Source organism: Bufo gargarizans, chromosome 5 (genome assembly GCF_014858855.1).
Source record: "Bufo gargarizans isolate SCDJY-AF-19 chromosome 5, ASM1485885v1, whole genome shotgun sequence".
NCBI lineage: Eukaryota > Metazoa > Chordata > Amphibia > Anura > Bufonidae > Bufo > Bufo gargarizans.
This window is the reverse complement of record NC_058084.1, coordinates 34255025-34278053: the sequence shown is the minus strand read 5'-3', so window position 1 is coordinate 34278053 and position 23029 is coordinate 34255025. Positions and strand designations below refer to the sequence as shown.

The 23029-nt window shown below is 48.3% G+C and overlaps 1 protein-coding gene across 2 annotated transcripts; it reads left to right on the top strand.

Annotated features, from left to right (window-relative positions):
• The first annotated feature begins 395 nt into the window (after nucleotides 1-395).
• On the top strand, nucleotides 396-14186 carry LOC122937932 (pyruvate dehydrogenase [acetyl-transferring]-phosphatase 1, mitochondrial). Of its 2 annotated transcripts, none has more exons than XM_044293135.1 (2): nucleotides 396-534; nucleotides 9995-14186. In XM_044293135.1, exon 2 carries the CDS (start codon nucleotides 10039-10041, stop codon nucleotides 11626-11628), a length of 1590 nt encoding a protein of 529 aa, XP_044149070.1. In that variant the 5' UTR covers nucleotides 396-534; nucleotides 9995-10038; the 3' UTR covers nucleotides 11629-14186. The 2 variants fall into 2 exon arrangements, with proteins under 2 accessions (XP_044149070.1, XP_044149069.1); XM_044293134.1 differs by lacking the exon at nucleotides 396-534 and adding an exon at nucleotides 550-733.
• Nucleotides 14187-23029: the final 8843 nt, after the last annotated feature.

The window sequence follows — 23029 nt, the reverse complement described above, 5'->3', positions numbered from 1 at the left end:
AGTACACCTTGACACTCAAGAAAACTTTCGAGAAGGATGATTATCAGGGTACAAAGCATTTATCAGTACTATGGCGCCATCATCTTCTGTGGCGCCGTCCACTGCGCCATTTAGGATACAGGCGCAGACATGGCAGCGGTAACACAAGGGGGATGATGCATGAGTAGTGTGCAGGCCTCTGGGCGCTCTCCCGAGCCTGTCACTCAGGGGCCCGCCCGTCCACCAACACCCTGCGCCCATTATCCGCGCACTCGGCAACCGCACTTCAAAGAGCCGCCGGAGGTGGGCGGGAGTCTTCTAGACCTCACAGCCAATCAGAAGCCGAGTGGGCGGTGCTTACTGGAAAAAGAGGCGCTGCTATTGGTGGGGAGGAGGGCGAGGCATCTTAGCTTCTTTTCAGAGCTGCTGAAGGACGGGCACTGGCGGTGACGTCACGGAGGAGATTAACGCTGCTCGGCGGAAGGACGGCCGGTACCGGAGCTCTGTGTAGTGCCGTGGATGGCGGGCTGTGAGAGGGCTGACTAGGGGCCGCAGGTACAGCCTCCCCTCGTAGTGACTGTCTGTGCGTCTCTCTCCCTCCTCTGCTGCTGTCTCGCTCTGTCTTCCTATGTCGGACTGTTCCCCTCTTCTTCCTGCGCTGGTCTGTGCTGTCCGCCGGGCGGTTGCCGGTTGTGGATGTTCGCAGCTTGTTGTGACAGGAGAATGTGTGTGTGTCCCGGGCCCAGGCGGATCGGTACGTACATGGATTTTCCTCCTTCCTCTACATTGTGGAATGCAGGGAGTCCTGCAGAGTACAGGCTGCCCCTTACTGCACTGGGTGTACGTAGGGTTAACGGTCCTGCAGAGTACAGGCTGCCCCTCACTGCACTGGGTGTACATAGGGTTAACGGTCCTGCAGAGTACAGGCTGCCCCTTACTGCACTGGGTGTACGTAGGGTTAACGGTCCTGCAGAGTACAGGCTGCCCCTCACTGCACTGGGTGTACATAGGGTTAATGGTCCTGCAGAGTACAGGCTGCCCCTCACTGCACTGGGTGTACGTAGGATTAATGGTCCTGCAGAGTACAGGCTGCCCCTTACTGCACTGGGTGTACATAGGGTTAACGGTCCTGCAGAGTACAGGCTGCCCCTTACTGCACTGGGTGTACATAGGGTTAACGGTCCTGCAGAGTACAGGCTGCACTGGGTGTACGTAGGATTAATAGTCCTGCAGAGTACAGGCTGCCCCTTACTGCACTGGGTGTACATAGGGTTAACGGTCCTGCAGAGTACTGGCTGCCCCTTACTGCACTGGGTGCACATAGGGTTAACGGTCCTGCAGAGTACAGGCTGCCCCTTACTGCACTGGGTGTACATAGGGTTAATGGTCCTGCAGAGTACAGGCTGCACTGGGTGTACATAGGGTTAATGGTCCTGCAGAGTACAGGCTGCCCCTTACTGCACTGGGTGTGCATAGGGTTAACGGTCCTGCAGAGTACAGGCTGCCCCTTACTGCACTGGGTGTGCATAGGGTTAACGGTCCTGCAGAGTACAGGCTGCCCCTTACTGCACTGGGTGTACATAGGGTTAACGGTCCTGCAGAGTACAGGCTGCCCCTTACTGCACTGGGTGTACATAGGGTTAATGGTCCTGCAGAGTACAGGCTGCCCCTTACTGCTCTGTGTTTGCCATGTTTCTGAGGACTCCTTTTTTGCCTGTGTTCACACGGAGCGAGCTTGCTGCACGTTTTCCTAATGCGTTGGCCAGCGGAAAATCTGCAGAAGGGTATGTTCTCACTGGGGGTTCTGACCGCCGCATATCTGGTGGCAGAATCCGCGGGGTGCAGCGCGCTCAGGCCGGCTCCTGCTGCCGATCTCTGAGGCACCAAGAATGGACGCGTCTGGAAAGTCTCACGGGAAACCTCCTCGGCCGCATGCTGTGCGGTGTGGCATCCTGTTGAAAACAATGGAAAGCGGTTTCCATTTATGACACCAGATCGGCTCTGAACCAGTGTGAACATCCCCCTAAGGCACCTGCACACGAGGGAAGATGTCAAAGCTGAAATTCCGCACGGCTTTATTGCGTCTCTGCTCTGAAGCCCGCGTGTGTTCTTGATGCGGATTTGTCGCAGATCTCACCCTTGCAGTGCAGAGGATAAAATCTGTACGCAAAACTCGCCAAACCATTGACTTGCGGCAGATTTCAAAATCCGCGAGGCAGGTGCGTTTCATCGCAGTAAGAAATAAAAGCAAACCGTGCATGAGATTTGTCTTGTGCGCCCTGCTGGTCCTGTGTAAGGCCTCCTGCACACAACCGTACCAATTGTGTGGTCCGCAAAACACGGATACTGTCCATGATGCATTCGTATTTCTTGCGCGCCTAATGACTTCCACGGATCCGCGGCCAAGTATGGACCCGGTTCCATTATCTGGTGAAACAGACATCATGTGCTTTTGGGATGAGTTGTGAAGAAAAAAGAAACATTCTGGTTGGCAGCCCTGGGCCTGACGCTGCAGTCGGCAGAGTGGGCCCATCTTAAAGGGGTTTTCCGAATCCTCGGGATAGGTTATCAATATCCGATCAGTGGGGGTCCGACCCCTGCCAGCCCCTCCGATCAGCTGTTTGAGAAGGTACCAGCGCTCCTGTGAGCACCGCGGCCTTCTCTCCGCTATTCCTAGGCCAGCGACGATACGTTCATCGGTCATGTGGTCTAGGAGCGGCTCAGCGTCATTCAGGTGGTCGCAATACCAAGCACAGCCACTATACAATGTACGGCGCTGAGAGAGCGAGGAGCTCTGCTGCCTTCTCTAACAGCTGATCAGCAGGGGTCGGACCCCGGTCAGATACTGATGACCTGTCCCAAGGATAGGTCATCAGTAAAAACCATCTTGGAAAACACTTTTAAAGGGGTATTCCCAGCAAAGACATTGGTATCGCTAGGATGTGCCATCACTCTCGTGCGGGGACTACAGATGGGTATACACCTTTTTTTAAAGGGGTTGTCTGGGTTCAGAGCTGAACCCGGACATACCCCCATTTTCACCCCAGCAGCCCCCCTGACTTCAGCATCAGAGCAGTTCATGCTCCGATGCTCTCCTTTACCCTTCGCTGAATAATGCAGGGCAAAGGCATTTTTTGGAGTTCCGGTGACATATCGGGCTCTCCATGGAGCTGCCAGGTGGAGGCTTCCGCCCTGCAGTGAGCCTGGTGACGTCACTGGCACTGATGGGCGGGCTTTAGCGCTGCCATAGCCTGTAAAACGGCTAGGGGAGCGCTAAAGCCCTCCCATCAGAGCCGGTGACGTCACCGAACACACTGCTGGGCGGAAGCTTCCGCAGGGCAGTGTGTTATTGTAAAGAGCCCTTGCCCTGCACGATCCAGCACATGAGATGCTCCAATGCTGACATCAGGGCGGCTGGCTGGCGGAAATTATGGGTATGTCCAGGTTTGTCCTCTGACAAATCTCACCCAATCCACACCGTAATTAACCTGCAAAATGTCCCTTTTTGTTGCAGATTTCATGTGATTCGTGACGTTTTCTCTGCGTGTAAAGTATTAGGAATTTCTCTGTTCAGTTTCATCCCGGGTGGACCTAGCCCATCTCCATCACTGTAGGACAGGGATCGGCAACCTCCGGCACTCCATCTGTTCTGCAACTACAACTCCCAGAATCCCCCTTTCACTCCTGTGGGAGTTACAAGAACAGCTGAGTAAGCGTGCATGCTGGGAGTTGTAGTTCTGCAGCAGCTGGAGTGCTGATGGTTGCTGATCCCTGCTGTAGGATTTAAAGGGGATTAGACAAGGTGCCTGGGCCCATATCAGCCGTGCTCTGGTGACGAGGTCAGGAGCGGTGACGGATCCTCTGTTTTAGTAAATGACACAACAATCCTGGAGAACATTTTCTTAGAGTTTTGCATTGTGCTGTCCCTCTGTTATTCCTCTTAAAAATGTATGAATAAATTGACAACTTGGTTGTTACCATTGTCCATAAGGAAACTTTTCAGGCAACTTTTAAAGGGCTAGGACATGGCACCAGTTTATGGCCTGAGCTCTAGGACCTCTGCCTGCACTGAGCACAGCGCTGGTTTAGCTTTTTTTTTGTTTACCCTGCAGCAGCGCCCTGGCCACCCTCCGTACAGGGATCTGCAGTATGGTCCCATTCAGGTATATGCTCTTGTGCTGTAGTTCCTGGCGCTGCCTGATGGCAGAGGGGCGCTGTGCTAGGGTAACTAGTGCTAAGCCAGAAGGACTTGATGGATTCCCAGAGGTCGGACCTTGCTCATCGTGATGGCACGGCCTAGTGATATGCTGTCTCATAAGATGCTGAAATGTTGGTCTGATGTATGAGAAGATTGGGATGGTGGGATCTGGAGGCCGGGTCTACATGGTGACATCGTTTTCAGCAGGAGCTTTGTGAGTGAGCACTTGGGTATCTCCATTAGTACATTGATGGTACTCCAGTAGGGTGTGCCATGGATATCTGGTGCCCTTCTGCTGACCGTGACCCCACGATCTCCATATTCAAGTGACCGCCTTGCTAGAAAAGCTCCATGATCCATCAGCTCATGAGGCCTCGCATGGTTGGCACATTATAGTAGGTGACTTGCTTTGCTGACCTCTAAAACAAATCGGGTTGTTGCCGCACAGATATGACACTTCTTCAGCACAAGGGAGAAACTGGCGGGATCAGCGGCAGTACCAGAACCAGGCATGGAAGGATAAGTGTGACTTGCAGAAGGAGATCTGGTCAGGTCTTGTGGGTGCGTGTTATGGGCACTGAGGTAGGGTCTGTTCTCCTGAGTGTAGGATCAGCTGGACATCAACCAGAAAGTATCATTCACTGTCATGAAACCCAGTTTTGTCTCGCCTCGCCTCGCCATTACTACGGCTAGACACTGTCCCGTCCACCGGCCAGCCGGGAAACAGCGTAGCACAGCAAGCTATGGTGTTTGTATGGTGAGTCATGGCCTGCTGCGCTTCACTGTGTCCTGGCCAACTGGGTGTCAGGGCTTTGTATAATCTCGCCTTAGTAACGGCAAGATGAGACAACCCCTTTAAAGAGCCTCTGTCAGCATGATCAACCCTATTAAACCAGGCATACTGGCTGGTAGGGCTCATCATGCTGATGAAAACAATGTGTTTCTTTTGTCTGAATGCTCAACAGCTGCAGGAGTATTTTATTCATATGCAAATTGGCAATTGGAGCACCAGGAGGCAGGACTGAATGCTTTGAGCACTGCTCTAACTAACACCCACGGTGCTCTGCACACTCCCCCTCCCCTTGATTGACAGGGCTAGACATGAGCGAGCCGTGGCCTGGAGCTGGTCTAATGGGGTTCATGATGCTGACGGAGGCTCTTTGTTTCATCCTGAACCGGAGGGTTGCATTATTCATGTTAACTTGGAAGCTAATGAACAGAGCACTTACCTACTGACCCTACAGATCCATCAATTCCCGGTCCATCCACACTGCTTCTCAGACTGCCTGGTGCAGACCGTGCGTTTGGTAGTACACGACACTTCCTGCTGCGCAACCAATGAAGAGAAATCTCTCATTAATTCATATACAGGAGGCGGGAGCTGGCTGCAGAATCACATAGCAGTCTCCCGACCAACATGAGCGGTAGCTGCGATCTGCGGCACCTGAGGGGTTAACTACCGCAGATCGCAGCTACCGCTCATGTTGGTCGGGAGCCGGCTATGTGATTCTGCAGCTCCCGCCTCCTGTATATGAATTAATGAGATTTCTCTTCATTGGTGGCGCAGTGGCCACAGCCCCTCCCCTTCTCTTGTCCTCCCTCCTCTCATTGGCGGCAGCGTCAGCAGCATCACAGGGGGGAGGAGACACTGCTTCCTTCTCCCCTGCGATCTGTGCTCCCAATAAGTTATCTGAATATCGGCAAAATACATAACGAAAACGGTCAAAACCCAGAATATCGGCTGATAATATCGGTAAAACCGATAATCGGTCGATCCCTAGTACATATTACTTCCTGCACCTGCCGCCCCCGGCTCCTCCTCGCTGGCCGAGCACAGGAGCGAGGCGCGCAGAGTCGGTCAGCAGTCTGTGTCCAAGCCAAGGTGGGGGAAGAGGAGTGAGAGACCCTAACGGCCCAGGCGTCAGAAATAAAGGTTGTACTGTCTGTGTCTTCTGCGGTCCTGGCCCTGCCTGCAAGCTGCGCTGCACATGGTGATGGCCCCCATACAGGAGCAACAAGAAGACATTGCTGTATGGGGGCCACAAGACATTATTATACTGATGGCGGAGGGGTTACAAATTGTTCTCCCATACAGTATAATGTCACCTTGTGACCCCCTTACAGTATAGTTCCTAAGTCCAGACAGTATAATGTCTCCTGGTGGCCCCATGCAGTATAGTGACTCTTGTGCCCCGCTGCCTGCCGAGCGGCCAGCCCGTACAGTATATAATGTCTCCTTGTGCCCCGCTGCCTGCCCGTACAGTATATAATGTCTCCTTGTGCCCCGCTGCCTGCCCTTACAGTATATGATGTCTCCTTGCGCCCCGCTGCCTGCCCTTACAGTATATGATGTCTCCTTGCGCCCCGCTGCCTGCCCGTACAGTATATGATGTCTCCTTGTGCCCCGCTGCCTGCCCGTACAGTATGATGTCTCCTTGTGCCCCGCTGCCTGCCCGTACAGTATGTCTCCTTGTGCCCCGCTGCCTGCCCGTACAGTATGTCTCCTTGTGCCCCGCTGCCTGCCCTTACAGTATATGTCTCCTTGCGCCCCGCTGCCTGCCCTCACAGTATATGATGTCTCCTTGCGCCCCGCTGCCTGCCCGTACAGTATGATGTCTCCTTGTGCCCCGCTGCCTGCCCGTACAGTATGTCTCCTTGTGCCCCGCTGCCTGCCCTTACAGTATATGATGTCTCCTTGCGCCCCGCTGCCTGCCCTCACAGTATATGATGTCTCCTTGCGCCCCGCTGCCTGCCCGTACAGTATATGATGTCTCCTTGTGCCCCGCTGCCTGCCCGTACAGTATGTCTACTTGTGCCCCGCTGCCTGCCCGTACAGTATGTCTCCTTGTGCCCCGCTGCCTGCCCGTACAGTATATGATGTCTCCTTGTGGCCCCCATAGAGTATAATAGGGGACACATCTCTAAACCAGGATTGGACATGATGGAATGTCTAGTTCCATGACCAGAGCAGACATCTGCGCCAGCGACAGACCAGATGGTATAGACCTGCATACAATGTCCTCCTTAGCCCTGTTGAATCCATTTCTTCTCATCCAGGAATGGCCCAGTGGATGGTAGAGGGCACCTTGCTGTGATGGACTGTAGCTCACAGGTCTTTGGTATATATCCTGTATACATCGCTGTGTAAAGGTTGTATTAGACCTGCAGGTTTTGCAGATGATTGTTGGGAGGGAAGCGTGCCTTCCCAGATATTGCCTGCTCGTTAGTGGAGGAGACTGCTGCTGTTACATGCAGTGATCTCCTCCACAGTATGAGGAGCAGTGATCGCTTATGGCATCGCTCGTCCCCATGCAGAATCATTTGCCGGCAGCAGATCGGGATTGCACAACACTATCTGCCACCAGCTAACAATGCTTTTTAAACCTGCTGAAAGATTGCAATTGCCTGATCGAGTAATCAGCGGCAGTATTACACTGCCAGATCATCACTAACGAGCGTTCCTGGAAATGATCTGCTCGATAATCGGCTGGTGTCATACAGGCTTTATATCCAGGTAAATTGTATCCGGCCGGGCTGGTCAGGCTCTGGTCTCGGCCCTCCTGCTCCTGCGCTGCCCGGTAAGCTCTGGTTACACAAGCTCTAAAAATACTCGGAGCCCTTCATCCGGCTGAGCGGTTAGTGTAGTATTTCATGGTGGAGGTGACTTCTAGTGTATGCAGGACACATGCCATCTGCACGCTCCAGAGATGATGCATTCACTACACTTCAGTGTCCTGTAGATGTCTGCTCTCCGTGTCTGCCATGTCTATATGCAAATCTGCAGGACTGCTTGGTTTGCAGGAATCCTCGAAGATAGGCCTGAAACGATTACTCGAATTAATCGATTCACTCGACACAAAAAAATCCTCTGATTCGTTTGTGCCATGTGACCACAGAATGTGAGTGAAGAGCTTGCTATTACCCACGCTCTGTGGCCACCCGCCTGCCCGCGCCGCACTGCACTGGATCCTGATGTACACACGTCCTCAGGACGTAGTGCATGTAAGAGCGCACTATGACCTGGCGCTGTGTGACATCAGGTCCCAGTGCAGCGTGGGAAGAAGAGGATGGAAGATCTCTGGAGTGTCGGCAGCGCCCCTACAGGAAAGGTAAGTATTTTAGTCCACTGGCGCTGCGGCTGGGCACTGATGGCTAGGAGGGGTAACGGGGGGGACGACGACAAAGCAGCTGATGAGACGGAGTGGAACTGATGGCACTGGGTTGGAGGGGAGATGATGGCACTGGGGAGGAGCTGGTGGCACTGGGGGCTGATGAGTTTTTATAGAAACGTTCTTTTAATTAGTTTTTTCTTATTAGAGTACTCGATTAATCGTTGGATTTATCAATAGAATACTTGATTACTAAAATAATCGATAGCTGCAGCCCTACTTTAAGAATTAGGATCTTTTAGGGCTTTGTTCACATTTCCGTTTGGTAAATTCTGTAGTCTATTCCAGCAGAGGAACAGACTACCGGAGTTCCCGTATCCAGCATGGGCCTGGCATAAATGGCAGCCTCCGGCCGTACAAACACTCTGCGTGCAGGTGTAGTTTTCCGGCAGAAAGCTGCTATTTGTGCTGGAAACCTGCCGAATCCGATTATAGTGAGTGGGAATCCAGCTACGCCTGATACGGTAATCCCGGTAGCCTGTTCATCCGCCGGAAAAGATGACGGGATTTACCAAACGGAGATGCGAACCTTAGACTTTCCATACAGCCCAACGCTTCTAGGAGAGATTAACCCCATAAAATGGGATTCCAGTTGAACATACAACAAATTCTATATTTTTATTTTTTGCCAGATTTCTTCAGAATTCAATATAGCAGTAAAGTAAGGACGCTTTCACGCAAGCAGCGATTGTGAGTCAGAACCACAGAACAGGTGCAGAGCTTTCCCTATACCTTTATCTCTGAGGCTCCGCTCCTGGTTTTCGCTCACAATCGCTGATCAAACACTGACTTTTGGAAAGCAGCCTAAGGGTATGCTGCCTTGTGGGATGCTGGCGGGTTCTGCAAGGTTAAAGGGTTTGTCCAGGATTAGAAAACTATGGCTGCTTTATTCCAGCACCACACCTGTCCATGGGTTGTGTCTGCAGTAGAGCTCAGATACCAGAGACCCATGGACGGATCTGGTGCTTAGCTTGGAAGAAAGTAGGCATGGTCTTGTAATCGTGCACAACCCCTCTAACGCTTCTAGATTCTCTGGGAATGTCTATGCAGAGTTGGCCATGTGGTAGCTCCATGCATATTTAGCACTAGGAATGAGCAAACTTGTGTTTTCAAGTCCGGCGTACAAAGTTCGGGTTATCTAAGAATTCCGTTGTTGATTCCGCTACCACGGACCATAAGTCATCCCTATTTAGCACCAAAACGAAATCAAAAGTAGAACCTATTTATCTGCATTCCCATGACTGGTTCAGATCCTGTTTTTCTAAGGCCCTCTCAAAGAACCATAATCTGACCATGTGAAGAAAACCTTTTATTATCTAGAAGGAGGCCATACACCATAGATAGCCAGGTGACCGCTTGTTTGCCCCACAGCTGTTTCTTCTGATTGTCCCCACCATACTCATGCAAGCTCAACATGTCTGACCCACCTCTTCCCCCACGGTCATGGGCGAGTTGGGACATTCCCATTCAGCGTAGATGGTACTCTTGTTCCACCAGAATAGGCAGGTTCATGTTCCTCTGGGTATGGCTAATTGTAAACCACGTAAAAATGTCCTATTCAAAACGTTTTCATGAAAATGCATTTTGGCAAATGTTGATTGTTCCTTGTTCTTCCGTGTGTAGAATAATATCCTTTTCCTCTCCGCAGGTTTCTCGGGAAGAAGTTGCTCTCCATCCTTACTCCTTGATGCAATGTCTGTTCCTACACAGCTTCTCTTTCCTCTCATAAGGAGTTGCGAGCTGGGCCGGATCTGCAGGTCTGTGTGTTACTGTCACCACAAACCTCTGTGCTGTAGGTCCCGCTATCCATCTCTGAATCCCCTCCGATGTGGAGCAGATGGGAAGCTTTCTTCAGCCTTCCGACGACCCTGGGAGCAATGTTTTCAGCTGCGACAGTATGTGACCACTCCACAACGGTTTTACTTAACGCCTCCCCAGGTCAACAGCATCTTGAAAGCCAATGAGTACAGTTTCAAAGTTCCTGAGTTTGATGGTAAGAATATCAGTTCAATCCTTGGGTTTGACAGCAATCAGCTGCCTGCAAATGCCCCAATTGAAGACAGAAGAAGCGCGGCTACCTGCTTACAGACCCGAGGCATGCTCCTAGGGGTTTTTGATGGCCATGCTGGTTGTGCCTGTGCTCAAGCTGTTAGTGAAAGACTCTTCTATTATATCGCTGTTTCATTGCTACCTCATGAGACTCTACTGGAGATTGAACATGCCGTAGAAAGCGGGAGAGCTCTGCTACCCATTTTGCAGTGGCACAAGCATCCGAATGACTACTTCAGTAAGGAGGCTTCCAAACTGTACTTCAACAGTTTACGGACCTACTGGCAGGAGCTTATTGATCTCAACACAGGGGAGACGACCGATGTCAAGGAGGCTTTGATCAATTCCTTTAAGAGACTTGACAATGACCTATCTTTGGAAGCCCAAGTCGGAGATCCTAACTCTTTTCTGAACTATTGGGTCTTACGAGTGGCCTTTTCAGGGGCTACTGCCTGTGTGGCCCACGTGGATGGCATGGACTTGCATGTTGCCAACACAGGAGATAGTCGTGCCTTGCTCGGAGTCCAGGAAGAAGATGGATCTTGGTCTGCAGTCACCATGTCCCATGATCATAACGCTCAAAATGAGTCCGAAATTCAAAGGCTTAAATCGGAACATCCAAAGGAAGAGAAGAGCGTGGTCAAGCAAGACCGCCTCCTTGGGTTGCTGATGCCCTTCAGAGCTTTTGGCGATGTGAAGTTCAAGTGGAGCATCGACCTTCAGAAACGCGTCGTTGAGTCGGGACCCGATCAGCTGAATGACAATGAATACACTAAATTCATCCCCCCCAATTATCACACCCCACCCTACTTATCTGCGGAGCCGGAAGTGATCTACCATAGATTAAGACCTAAAGATAAGTTCCTCATATTGGCCACAGACGGCCTTTGGGAATCCATGCATAGACAGGACGTGGTGAAAATTGTTGGAGAGTATCTGACCGGCGTCCACCATCAGCAGCCCATAGCAGTGGGTGGTTATAAAGTTACACTGGGACAGATGCAGGGTCTTCTCATGGAAAGAAGGGCCAGGATTTCTTCCGCTTTTGAAGATCAAAATGCAGCCACCCATCTTATAAGGCACGCCGTGGGCAATAATGAATTTGGCGCTGTCGACCACGAGCGGCTTTCAAAGATGCTTAGTCTTCCAGAAGAACTGGCACGGATGTACAGAGATGACATCACAATCATAGTTGTGCAGTTTAACTCTCACGTGGTTGGAGCCTACCAGTAAAACGCTATGCTCTAAACCAGTTTACCGAAGTTATCAAGGCTCCAATGTTTCACTGACCTTTTTGCATCGTTTACTTTTTATTGAGTGGCATCAAATTACTTACTTAGTGCTGTAACTTTTTATTTTACTTTTCTCTGTATGAGAATATTGCATGGCAGACAATAGGTTCTGATTTGGTAGTCTCGCTTGATCCCCTTCAGTTTACTATGGGGATACTGAAGCTGTTATAGACTGTTAGGTTTGTAGTTGCCTGCTAAGCATATGGGGGATCCCGTATAAAGAGGGTTAATCATCTAGAGATCTTCCTTCCATTTCCTCAGCACCAGTAAAGGGGGTTATCCAATATAGTGCAACAGCCCCTCATGTGCCAGGCCCCTCAGAGGGAATATACTTACCCCGGGCCGCTCCTGGTCCCCGCACCGCTGCTTCTCCCGGCGGGAGGGGGGTGTTAAGAAACCAGCCAATGGCAGGCAGGGACGAGGCCCACTGTGCAAGGGGAGTCTGTTCCCCACCTGCCCTTGGCTCCCCCCCCCCCCCCCCCCACCAGATGTTTTGATCTGTGTACAGGGAGAAGCAGTGGTGTGGGGACCAGGAGCAGCCCGGGGTAAGTATATTCCCTATGGGGGGGCTGTTGTATGATATTGGATAACCCCTTTAAGCTGACCATTCACATTGGATGTATGTCTTCCAAACCTGCTGATCATGTAATGTGTTTCTGCCTCCTGCCAGATGTTGGGGGGGGGGGGGGGGGGGGGGGGAAGAAGGGTCTGCATGATGGATTTTGTTGTAGGGAGATAAGCCGCCACAACATATGTATTCCCCGGTCTCTATTGAGAACATATGCACACTCGGCCAGGCTTAGGATGCATGCTTATGGGGTAGTCGAGAGAGCGATTTTATGGCTAAACGAGAGCTTGCCAGACAGCTATGTAATGTGTGTAGCCAGCCTTAAAGGGGTATTCCCATCTCAGAAAGTGAGAGCATATCACTAGGATATGCCCCCATTATCTGATAGGTGCAGGTCCCAAAGGTTGGACCTGCACCTATCTCTAAAACGAAGCCAGCAAAGTGGTGGCCTGCAATGCAGAGTCTGGCCACCACCAGTCGTTCCTATAGGCCCGCCGAAAAAAGTTGAGCATCGCGCTCTGCTTTTTTCAGAATCCCCATAGAAATGAATGGGAGCACACCACACTTGTGCGGTCACACCTTCCGTTCACTTCTAAGGGGCCCACAAAAATGGCCAAGCTTGGCTATTTTCGGCGGCCCCATAGAAATGAATGGAGGCAGTTGCACATTCACGTCACTGGCTGGGTTTACGAGATACATGTGGGTCCCAGAGGTGGCGGTATGCCCCTATTGTCTGAGATGGGGAAAATCTCTTTAAGAACCGTTCCTGTGACTGAAAGACTATGGACACCTTCAGGGCAATTTTGTATGATTTGCATTTTACTCATTTTGGTCTAAAAATATTTTTTTATTGTGTGTGTTCCCATCATCTGACAGCTCATGTGAGGCCTTATCTCTGATCTTCTCTCCTCATAACCACTCATTATAGCAATAATAATAAAGGCTGATAATAAAATTGCTTTAAGGTCAAGATGTCAGAGATAAAGCTTCATATGAGCTGTCAGCACTGAGAAGAGATAATGCAAACAGACATTTTAACCCTTGATATCAAAAATAAATGAACATTTTTAATAAAGGTTAAGTGGAAAAATTATTCGGCTCAAAATGAGTCAAATTCAGTCATAAATAATTGCCCTGAAAGTGTCCATAGCTTTTAATAAACCAGTACAATCGGCTCTAAGGGTCCAATCACACGACTGTAATGAAGACTGCACAGTACCGTGTGGTCGCTAATCATTAGTTTAATTGGAGCCCGCTGCTGCCTGTATGGCTGTGTGGTGCCCGACTACAGCGATGCCCCAACACGACTGAGCCGTGTGGTCGTACCCTATGACAAGCTCCTGCTTACCGGCCTTGGACTGGGGACTTGCCCCATAGATGTTACTTATATAGTACACTAGCAGAAGGACCCGGCTTCACACGGGTATATTTCATTTAATGTTTGTGTTGTTAAAAGATATTGACAGTATCCACTATAACAGTGACATCTACAGTGCCCCGCCACTTTAAAATGGGACCTCCACAGTACCCCACTCTCGACGGTGACCTCCACAGCAGTTGCCCTTTTACTAGTGGCCCCTGCCCCCTTAACAGTAACATCCCCAGTGGACGCCTCTTTGGGGCTAGGGTTACATGACGACATGTGTCCCGCAACAATTTTAATAATGATGGGCAGTCGCAGCATGTCACGTATCGCAGTGCAACACCATAGACTAGACTATCATTATAAAAATTGTTGCGCTACATTGGTGTGACATCAATGCCGCGCGACACATGTAGTTGTGTCCTATGTGTTGTGTGACTTATTGTCGTAGTGTAGCCCTAGCCTAAAGCTGACCTACAGCAGTGAAGAATAATGGCTGGGTTGTTATGGAAACCTGGAGTAAAACTGTGTGTATGTGGAGACTAAGGGCATGCGAGCGTCTATTGGCTGATAAGGGTCATGTGACCGTGTGTATGGCAGTTGGGATATGAAGAGAAAGGCTTGTATTGGATAATGCAGGTCATATTTTGGGAATATCTCAGGAACGGTACGTCCTAGAGAGCTGAGACCCCCACAAGATTTCTTTCCAGGTAACAAGGGACGTGTATACCAAGTTTGTAGAAATCGATGGTTGCATTTTTGAGTGGTCACGGAAGATACATACACACATATACGTCTATAGATAGTTACATACATATATTTCAAAATCTATAAAGACTTGATAATGCAAAAGGAGAAGACTGTTTGATAGGTTTATTTCCAGGACCCCCGTACTGAGATTTCCCATAAAAAGTACAATATACCGTTACTATTGTCGGCGCTTTCCGTGCTGTCACTTTGGTTCGTGCTCAGCAGTATTGGCCCTGGCCCCAGGGTTTTAACCCTCCAGCTGTAGTGTCGATGCACATGCTCTGATTTGCTGGGGCCAAACATGCACAAAGAAAGGCTCAGCTGCAAATCTGCCCCAGACTGTTCAGATCTACATTTCAGGTTTTTCATGGATTTGCTGCTGTATATTTTCCAGCGAATACTGAAGTCAAAAACCCATAGAGTGTTATCATGAGGGAACTTCAATGTCTGTTTTGCAGAAGTCTTTGTTGCTGTAATTTACGCCAAATTTATCAAATGTCACAGAGTTTGATTAATTTAGTGCACCTTTAAAGGGGCATTTTGGTTAAGTTACCCTTTATCCTTTTATAATGATTAGATCGGTGGGGGTCCTACTGCTGGGAGCCCCACTAATCACGTACCCTGTACCTTCAGTGCTTCCTGAAATATATATATTTTTAAATTGATGATAAAAAAAAATGAAAACAACAATTTTTGCGCAAATAAATCCAAAAAATCAAAAATGCCCCCATTTTGCAACAATGTCTTTTATTGCAGGTTTTGACATCCTCCTTGAAGTCTGTGGGGAATATCTGCAATTGACCCACCACATAAACTGATGGGCTGTGGATTTAAAAATCTAGACAGCTTGCGAAGAGGATTTGTTAAAAATCTCACCCGTTCGTCTGCCGCTGTATTCTGCAGCATATTTGCAAGTCCGCAGCAAAGACTAAATATGTGCATTTACCCTTTAGGCCAATTTTATGTTCGGTCTGGCTAACACGCTCCACACGGCGGCCACATACCCCGGACCGAACAACGCGTCTCTGACCTGAACTCGCAGCACCCTAGTGATCTATGGTACTGTGAGTTCTTGCCTGACTGTGGGTCCTACTGGATTGTACTTGTGGGCCGCCAGCAGCATAACTCATTATGAGGCCGTGAGTTCAGGTCAGAGGAACAGCATTTGGTTCGGACAATGTGACAGTCATATGACGTGCGTTTCCGGGACCAAACGTGTTCGTATGACGTTGGCCTTACACTGCATGTCCACTTCTCATTGCGGGATTATTTAGTAGGACTGATTTGGTTTATTGCTTTATACACTCAGCTGCCGGGCAGGGTTTGTGCTTCTGTCCCTCATGGCCACTGTTGGGCAGGTCTTCAAAATCTCTACTCTGAACCCGTAACTTCTGCTGAACCTGTTGGACCTTCATTCAGTTTTTTCCGTAAGCAGGTTGACCTTGGGAGGTATAATGAAGTTGTGTTGCAGGCTTGCCGACTGCCTTTCATAAGCTGGGATATAATTGGAAAGTCTTAACCTAAGTTGAGCATTAGCGCTTGTGTACGGACAGAAAGGAGCGCGAGTGTTTGTACCATGCAGTCGTCAGCATGGGTAGTATATGTACATGCAACTGTGCTATCCATGCCTCAAAGATGTACAGGACTAGAAGAAAAGGGTCCCCTACCCTCTCAAAATCACAAGATTCCCGGCCATGGGCCCTGCTATGTATTTCAGGTCAGTCCCCTCTTCACTTGAGAGACTAGGGGCTGATTCACACGACTGTAGTGCGTCAACCGGATCAACCACGGCTCCCCAGATCTGAACTGGCAACATTATAATGTTATTTCCGATCTGATTGTGGGTCTGTTGTACTGTGCTCAAATCGTCATGTGAGTACAGTGCAATAGACCGAGTATCTGATAGGAACTGACCGTTTCAAAGTAAAGGGGTTGTCCGGTATTGGGGACACTGGTCTAACAGTAATACACATTACAAACATGCATGTACTGCCTTTTGAACATATTTCTCAAGCCCCGTTTTCATCCAGTAAATTCTGGACTGTTTTCTTGTCTTCCGTGATGTACCGCGTCCCTGGCAGGCAAAGCCTCCTCTTCCGCTGCTCGGGGAGCCCCGTGACGTCACTGGCAGCCTAGGTAATTCTGCAGCGAGGATGGAGGGGCGGTAACTAGGCCGGCTGACATTGCGCTAAGCCCCGCCCCTCTGGTACAGTGATGTCACCGGGCATGGAGCTTTATAGCTAATGGAGGCAGGAGGAAGGATATGTATGAGGGGGGGGGGGGGGCGGATTGATGGAGGAGTGGATGATGTGCAGGGGACATGAATATGTATGAGGGGTGCGGGTGCAAGGACGCGATGTTAGATAGTAGAAACCGGGAGCTGCCGCGCTGCGCTGGGACCCGCAGTGCGGCAGGATGTGATCGCACAGATATGTAACAATCTGTTGGGGACTGTAGGAGCCATGCTGCAGTGTAAAAGCTACCTGAAACCATCTGGGGAACATAGACTTAGCTACTAAAGGTGAGCAAGAGGTTTTAAAAAAATATATATATATGTTTGATCCCGGACAACCCCTTTAATAGGACGCAGTCTGGTCCAGGAGGCTGCGTGAATTAGCCCTACGTCACATCACCAGGCACGGCTCGTGGACTAAAGTGTCGCTGTTTCTGGGGGAAAACTATGGAGCCCCCTTCTTTTAATCCCAGACAGATCCTGGACTGTTCTTCTCTTGAAGAACCTATTTGCAAAGAATAATGAGAGGACTTGATCTGAAAACCAGATAACAGAACAGTGAAAGCTTTCATGATGCAAATCTCATGATCAAGCAGGGTCAGCGATTGCCATGTCTGTAGGACCGCCCACTGGACTCCTAAGTCTAGAACCAGCAGGACTTTAGCTAAATAAATTACAATTCTAATGAATCATCTCCCACACTATCTATCTGCTCTACAACATGCTGCCTGCACAACGTGGCCGGTTCCCACTTTAGGATGTGTTTTACAAGATTATCAGTAGTGACTAGCAGAATTGTGATTGCAGCTCTGGCCTATAACACTGGCTGTATATATGATAGTTCAATGTACAAGTATTTACAAGGTTACCCATTAAATCTAAATTAAAAGGGCGTTCAAGGGCAAACATACACGTTAGGCTACTTTCACACTAGCGTTTTTGATTCAGCTATCGAGATCCGTCATAGGATCTCAATAGCGGAAGAAAACGCTTCCGTTTTGTCCCCATTCATTGTCAATGAGGACAAAATTGAACGAAATGCATTCTGTTCCGTTTTGTTGCGTCTCCATTATGGACAGAATAACTTTGCAAGTAGAGTTTTTCTGTCCGCAATGTGGTGTGGAGCAAGATGGATCTGTCCTGACACACAATGTAAGTCAATGGGAACGGATCCGTTTTCTCGAACACAATAGAAAACTGATCCGACCAAACGCGTGAATGGGTCCGCATCCGTGATACTTCCGTCTGCCCTAATAGACAACCAGTTTAAGGAGGAGGATCGGCTCTCTGGACATGTCTGTTTTAATAAAAGCTTGTAATTCTGGAACATCTTTTCCTACAAATGTGTAATGTGACTTTGCTCTATTATACCTCCTGGAAATGTATGAACGCACAGACATCTGGATGCTGCCATTCCCCTTGTTAATAGGGTGTTTCCTACACAGTCTGACACTCTCGTATACATAGGCGTTGTCATAGCCAAGTAGGGATTGGGAAAGAGGACTACGCTTCTGCCATACATGTCTGGCTTATCTTCTGTAAGAACGAAGGATCGGGCAAGACGAAAGCCAACGTGGCCGATCCCTCTTCCGCCATAGGCGAGTCCGGACACCTCCACGAGACGGTCGGCAGTTTTGGGTAATGTCCAAGTCGGGAGAGCTTAGGCCTCCAGTTACCTTACTGTGGAAATCTTGAATGGGGGTGTGTATACTTCAAGCTATGTGTAGGTCTGCGGGAATGCATGCTAGGAGTTGTAGTTCACTACATGCTGATGCATATTGCCTGCTTATGTTTTATAAACCCATCATCTGGCTGTTTCTTATGTCCCAGATTTTTGTCTACAGAGTATATGCAAATTCTGTAAATAAACTTACAAAACCGTGTCTCCCCCACTGTAAACGTGACGCCCATACCTATTCATATTGGGGTTCTTTAACCCCTGGCGTTCGGGGTGTGGTGTGTACAGCACTTGTTTTCTATTTCATATGTGAGCTGTTACGGTATTTACCCTTCTGATACGCTGCTTTTACTATTCTATGTATCCATGTGTGTAGTGTATATGCTGATGAGGAATACTATTGCGTGCTGTCTAGTATACTATACTTGTATTATTAAACACTTGCTGAAACATTTGGGCTCTCGGACTCTTATTCGGTGTCGTACCTGAAACTGGGGGAATTGCCAAATGTAACGAATCCTTAGGCAACATCCTGCGGCTTTGGTGTCAAAGTCAAAAATGTCCTGGCCAGACAGGGTCTCTACTCTGAACTGGCGTTTTTTTTTTTTGTTTTTTTTTTTACAACAAAAAAAATATAAATACATAAAAAGTCTTACTAAGGCTACATTCACACAACTTGGCTCACTATCCGTTTTTCATGGCCGTTTTTTTTTAATGTGTTTTTTTTTAATTTATTTTTTTATCCCAACCCCTGCAGTATAGTATACATAATGCCCCCCCCCCCCACCTCCAAAGTGGCCCTGTGGCCCTCAGCAGTTGTAACTTGCAGGGTTATTTTTTATGCCGAAAAAAGAAAATGCTACGCGTGCACATGAAGAGGCAGTCACTCCTCTCTTGATGCTAAAGGTCCTTCAGTATGAGAGGAGCAACTGCCCCTGTGTGTGCAAGTGGATAAGCGAGTAGATTTTTTATTTTTAACCCCTTAAAGGCAATTTTCTATTAGTGTTCTATATTTTTGATAGCTGCTATTCACTGGCTGTTAAAAAACAAAACAAAAAAAAAACGCCATCTGAATAACCCTATTGACTTCAATTGGTTCTAAAAACAGCGTGTGAATGTTGTCTAACCACATGTGTTTTATATTTCTGTGGCTTTTTTGTTTTTTTGCAGTGTCTTTGAACAATTCTGTTTTATGCTTCCCCTAAGGGCTCATGCATGCAAATGTGTGTTTTTTTTTTTTTTTGTTTAGTTTTTTCTTTGCTGCCTGTATGTGGAACTATTCACTTTTAATGGGTCCGCAAAAAAACTGAAATGACTCGGCGTGCATTTCGTTTCTGTATGTCCGCCGGTCCGTTCCGCAAAAAAGATATAACACATGTCCTATTCTTGGCTGTTTTGCGGACAAAGATAGGCATTGGTACAATGAATCCGCAAAAAGAGACGGATGTCACACGGACGTCAAGCGTATTTTTTGCGGACCGCAAAATACATAAGGTCGTGTGTTTGATCCCTAAAGCGAAGATGGCAAAACATCTGAAAAACCAGAGCCCCAACATGCTGCATTTTTTTAAAAAGCAGTCAGAAGGACAAACAAAAAAGACACCTAATGAACAAGAACACCAGGCGCAAAAAAAAAAGCCTGTAGCTCATATTTCATATAGACCTTCAGCTAATGTGTGGAGCTGGCGTCTTAAACACGTAAAACGCAGGTGCAGAAAATGTCGCTAAGAACACAAGTGCAGAAAGACTCTAGCAAAAACCTACGTATGAACCTACCCAAAATCTACATTCAAGGGGACATTTATTAAGACCGTGGTTTTTGTTTTGTTTTTTCCCCTCTCACCGCTCTTGATTCCCCCCTGCACAAATTTGTCGCATCCTTTCAGACTTAAAGGGGTTATCCAACTCTTTGAGACTGATGACCTATCCCCTGGAAGTCTTGATGTATTTTAGGCCCAGTGTCCAGTGTAAAAATTGCATTATTTTAGGATATTTTTTAAATCTAGCTAGGGACATGTAAAAAATAAATACAAAATCACCAGAAATTCAAAAAAAAAAGTTTAATCCTCTAAAGACCACGCATGAAAAGGCGTTAATGACCAGACACTTGTCACTGATTTAGTGCATGTGGTGGTTTAACTGTCCTGACTGTGTTGGACTGTCAAAATAATTTTTGTGGGGAAAACTGCAAAAAAAAAAAAAATTGTCTGCAGATTACAGATTCTTGTTTTTAAACATGCAAACTGACACCAAAATAAATAATTAAATTGCTTACCTATATTATGTCTGTCATTTTGACATATGCATAGTTTCATGTGAACAGGGTGACTTAGTATTTATTTTTATATATATTTTTGCTACATAATGTGTCTCCCAAGAGAGAGGTCATTAACCCCTTAAGGACCCGCTCCGTACATGTACGGCGCTGGTGGACATGACTTAGGGCCCTTTCACACTTGCGCTGTCCGGATCCGGCGTGTACTCCACTTGCCGGAGGTACACGCCGGATCCGGAAAAACGCAAGTGTACGGAAAGCATTTGAAGACGGATCCGTCTTCAAAATGCTTTCAGTGTTACTATGGCAGCCAGGACGCTATTAAAGTCCTGGTTGCCATTGTAGGAACGGGGGAGCGGTATACTTACAGTCCGCGCGGCTCCCGGGGCGCTCCAGAGTGATGTCAGAGCGCCCCATGCGCATGGATGACGTGTACATGCGATCACGTCATCCATGCGCCTGGGGCGCCCTAAAGTCACTCTGGAGCGCCCCGGGAGCCGCACGGACGGTAAGTATGCTGCTCCCCCGCTCCCCGCTACACTTTACCATGGCTGCCAGGACTTTAGCGTCCCAGCAGCCATGGTAACCATTCAGAAAAAGCTAAACGTCGGATCCGGCAATGCGCCGAAACGACGTTTAGCTTAAGGCCGGATCCGGATCAATGCCTTTCAATGGGCATTAATTCCGGATCCGGCCTTGCGGCAAGTGTTCAGGATTTTTGGCCGGAGCAAAAAGTACAGCATGCTGCGGTATTTTCTCCGGCCAAAAAACGTTCCGTTCCGGAACTAAAGACATCCTGATGCATCCTGAACGGATTTCTCTCCATTCAGAATGCATTAGGATAAAACTGATCAGGATTCTCCCGGCATAGAGCCCCGACGACGGAACTCTATGCCGGATCCGGACAACGCAAGTGTGAAAGGGGCCTTATCTCGTAGTTTCCAAAGTGTAATTTTTTGGGAGTTTCTACTCTAGGGGTGCATCAGGGGGTCTTCAAATGTGACATGGCAACTTACAATTATCCCAGTGAAATCTGCCTTTCAAAAACAATCTGGCACTCCTTTCCTTCTGCGCCCTGCCGTGTGCCTCTACAGCAGTTTATGACCACATATGGGGGGTTTCTGTAAACTACAGAATCGGGGTAATAAATATTGAGTCTTGTTTGGCTGTTAACCCTTGCTTTGTTACTGGAAAAAATGTATTAAAATGGAAAATCTGCCAAAAAAGTGAAATTCTGAAATTTCATCTACATTTTCCTTTAATTCTTGTGGAACACCTAAAGGGTTAACAAAGTTTGTAATATCAGTTTTGAATACCTTGAGGGGTGTATTTTCCAAAATGGGGCCATTTATGGGTGGATTTTATTATGTAAGCCTCACAAAGTGACTTCAGACCTGAACTGGTCCTTTTAAAAAGTGGGTTTTGGAAATTTTTCTGAAAAATGTCAAGATTTACTTTTAAACCTTCCCCAAAACGTCCCCAAAAAAGAAAATGTAAATTACAAAACAATCCGAACATGAAGTAGACATATGGGGAATGTAAAGTAATTATTTTAGGAGGTATCACTATCTCTTTTAAAAGCAGAGAAATGTAAATTTAGAAAATTGCGAATTTTTCAAAATTTTGGGTAAATTTGCTATTTTTTTTATAAATAAAAATACAATTTTTTTACTCAAATTCACCACTGTCATGAAGTACAATATGTGACGAGAAAACATTCTCAGAATGGCTTGGATAAGTAAAAGCGTTTTAAAGTTATCACCACATAAAGTGACACATGTCAGATTTGCAAAAAAATGGCCTGGTCCTTAAAGGGGTTGTCCAGGTGCAGAGCTGAACCCAGATATACCCATAATTTCACCCAGGCACCCCCCCCCCCCCCCCCCCCCGATGTTAGCATCAGAGCAGTTCATGCACTCCCTTGCCCTGCGCAGGGTAAGGGCTCTTTTATTTACAATAACACTGCCGGGCGGAGGCTTCCGCCCAGCAGTGTGTTTGGTGACATCACCGGCTCTGATGGGCGGGCTTTAGCGGTGCCCTAGCTCACTGCTAGCAGCCCCATGGAGAGCCTGGTACGTCACCGGAACTCCAAAAAATGCCTTTTCCCTGCGCGATTTAGTGCAGGGCAAAGGAGAGCATCGGAGCATGAACTGCTCCGATTCTTAAGGGGTGAAAATCAGGATATGTCCGGGTTCAGCTCTGAACCCGGACGACCCCTTTAAGGTAAAAAATGGCAGGGTTCTGAAGGGGTTAAAAGACATTTTTATTTTAGATTTTGCACTTTTCCACTGTAACATCGAAAGGAGACCCATTTACAGGGGAGAACGATCGCTGTTGGGACCCCGCAGCTCTGCTCTGCCCCGGAGACACCCGGCAGTCACATGATCACCTGGTCCAATAGAGGAAGTGGCGTAGCCCTCAGTGAGCACTGTGCGCTGAGCAGAGAAGCCGTAATAAACCGCTTCCGTCTTCTCC

Coding starts and splice junctions, on each gene's coding strand:
- LOC122937932 (XM_044293134.1), top strand. CDS start 676: ATGTTCGCAGCTTGTTGTGACAGGAGAATGTGTGTGTGTCCCGGGCCC. Junction 734..9,994: donor TCCCGGGCCCAGGCGGATCG/GTACGTACATGG, acceptor TCCTCTCCGCAG/GTTTCTCGGGAAGAAGTTGC.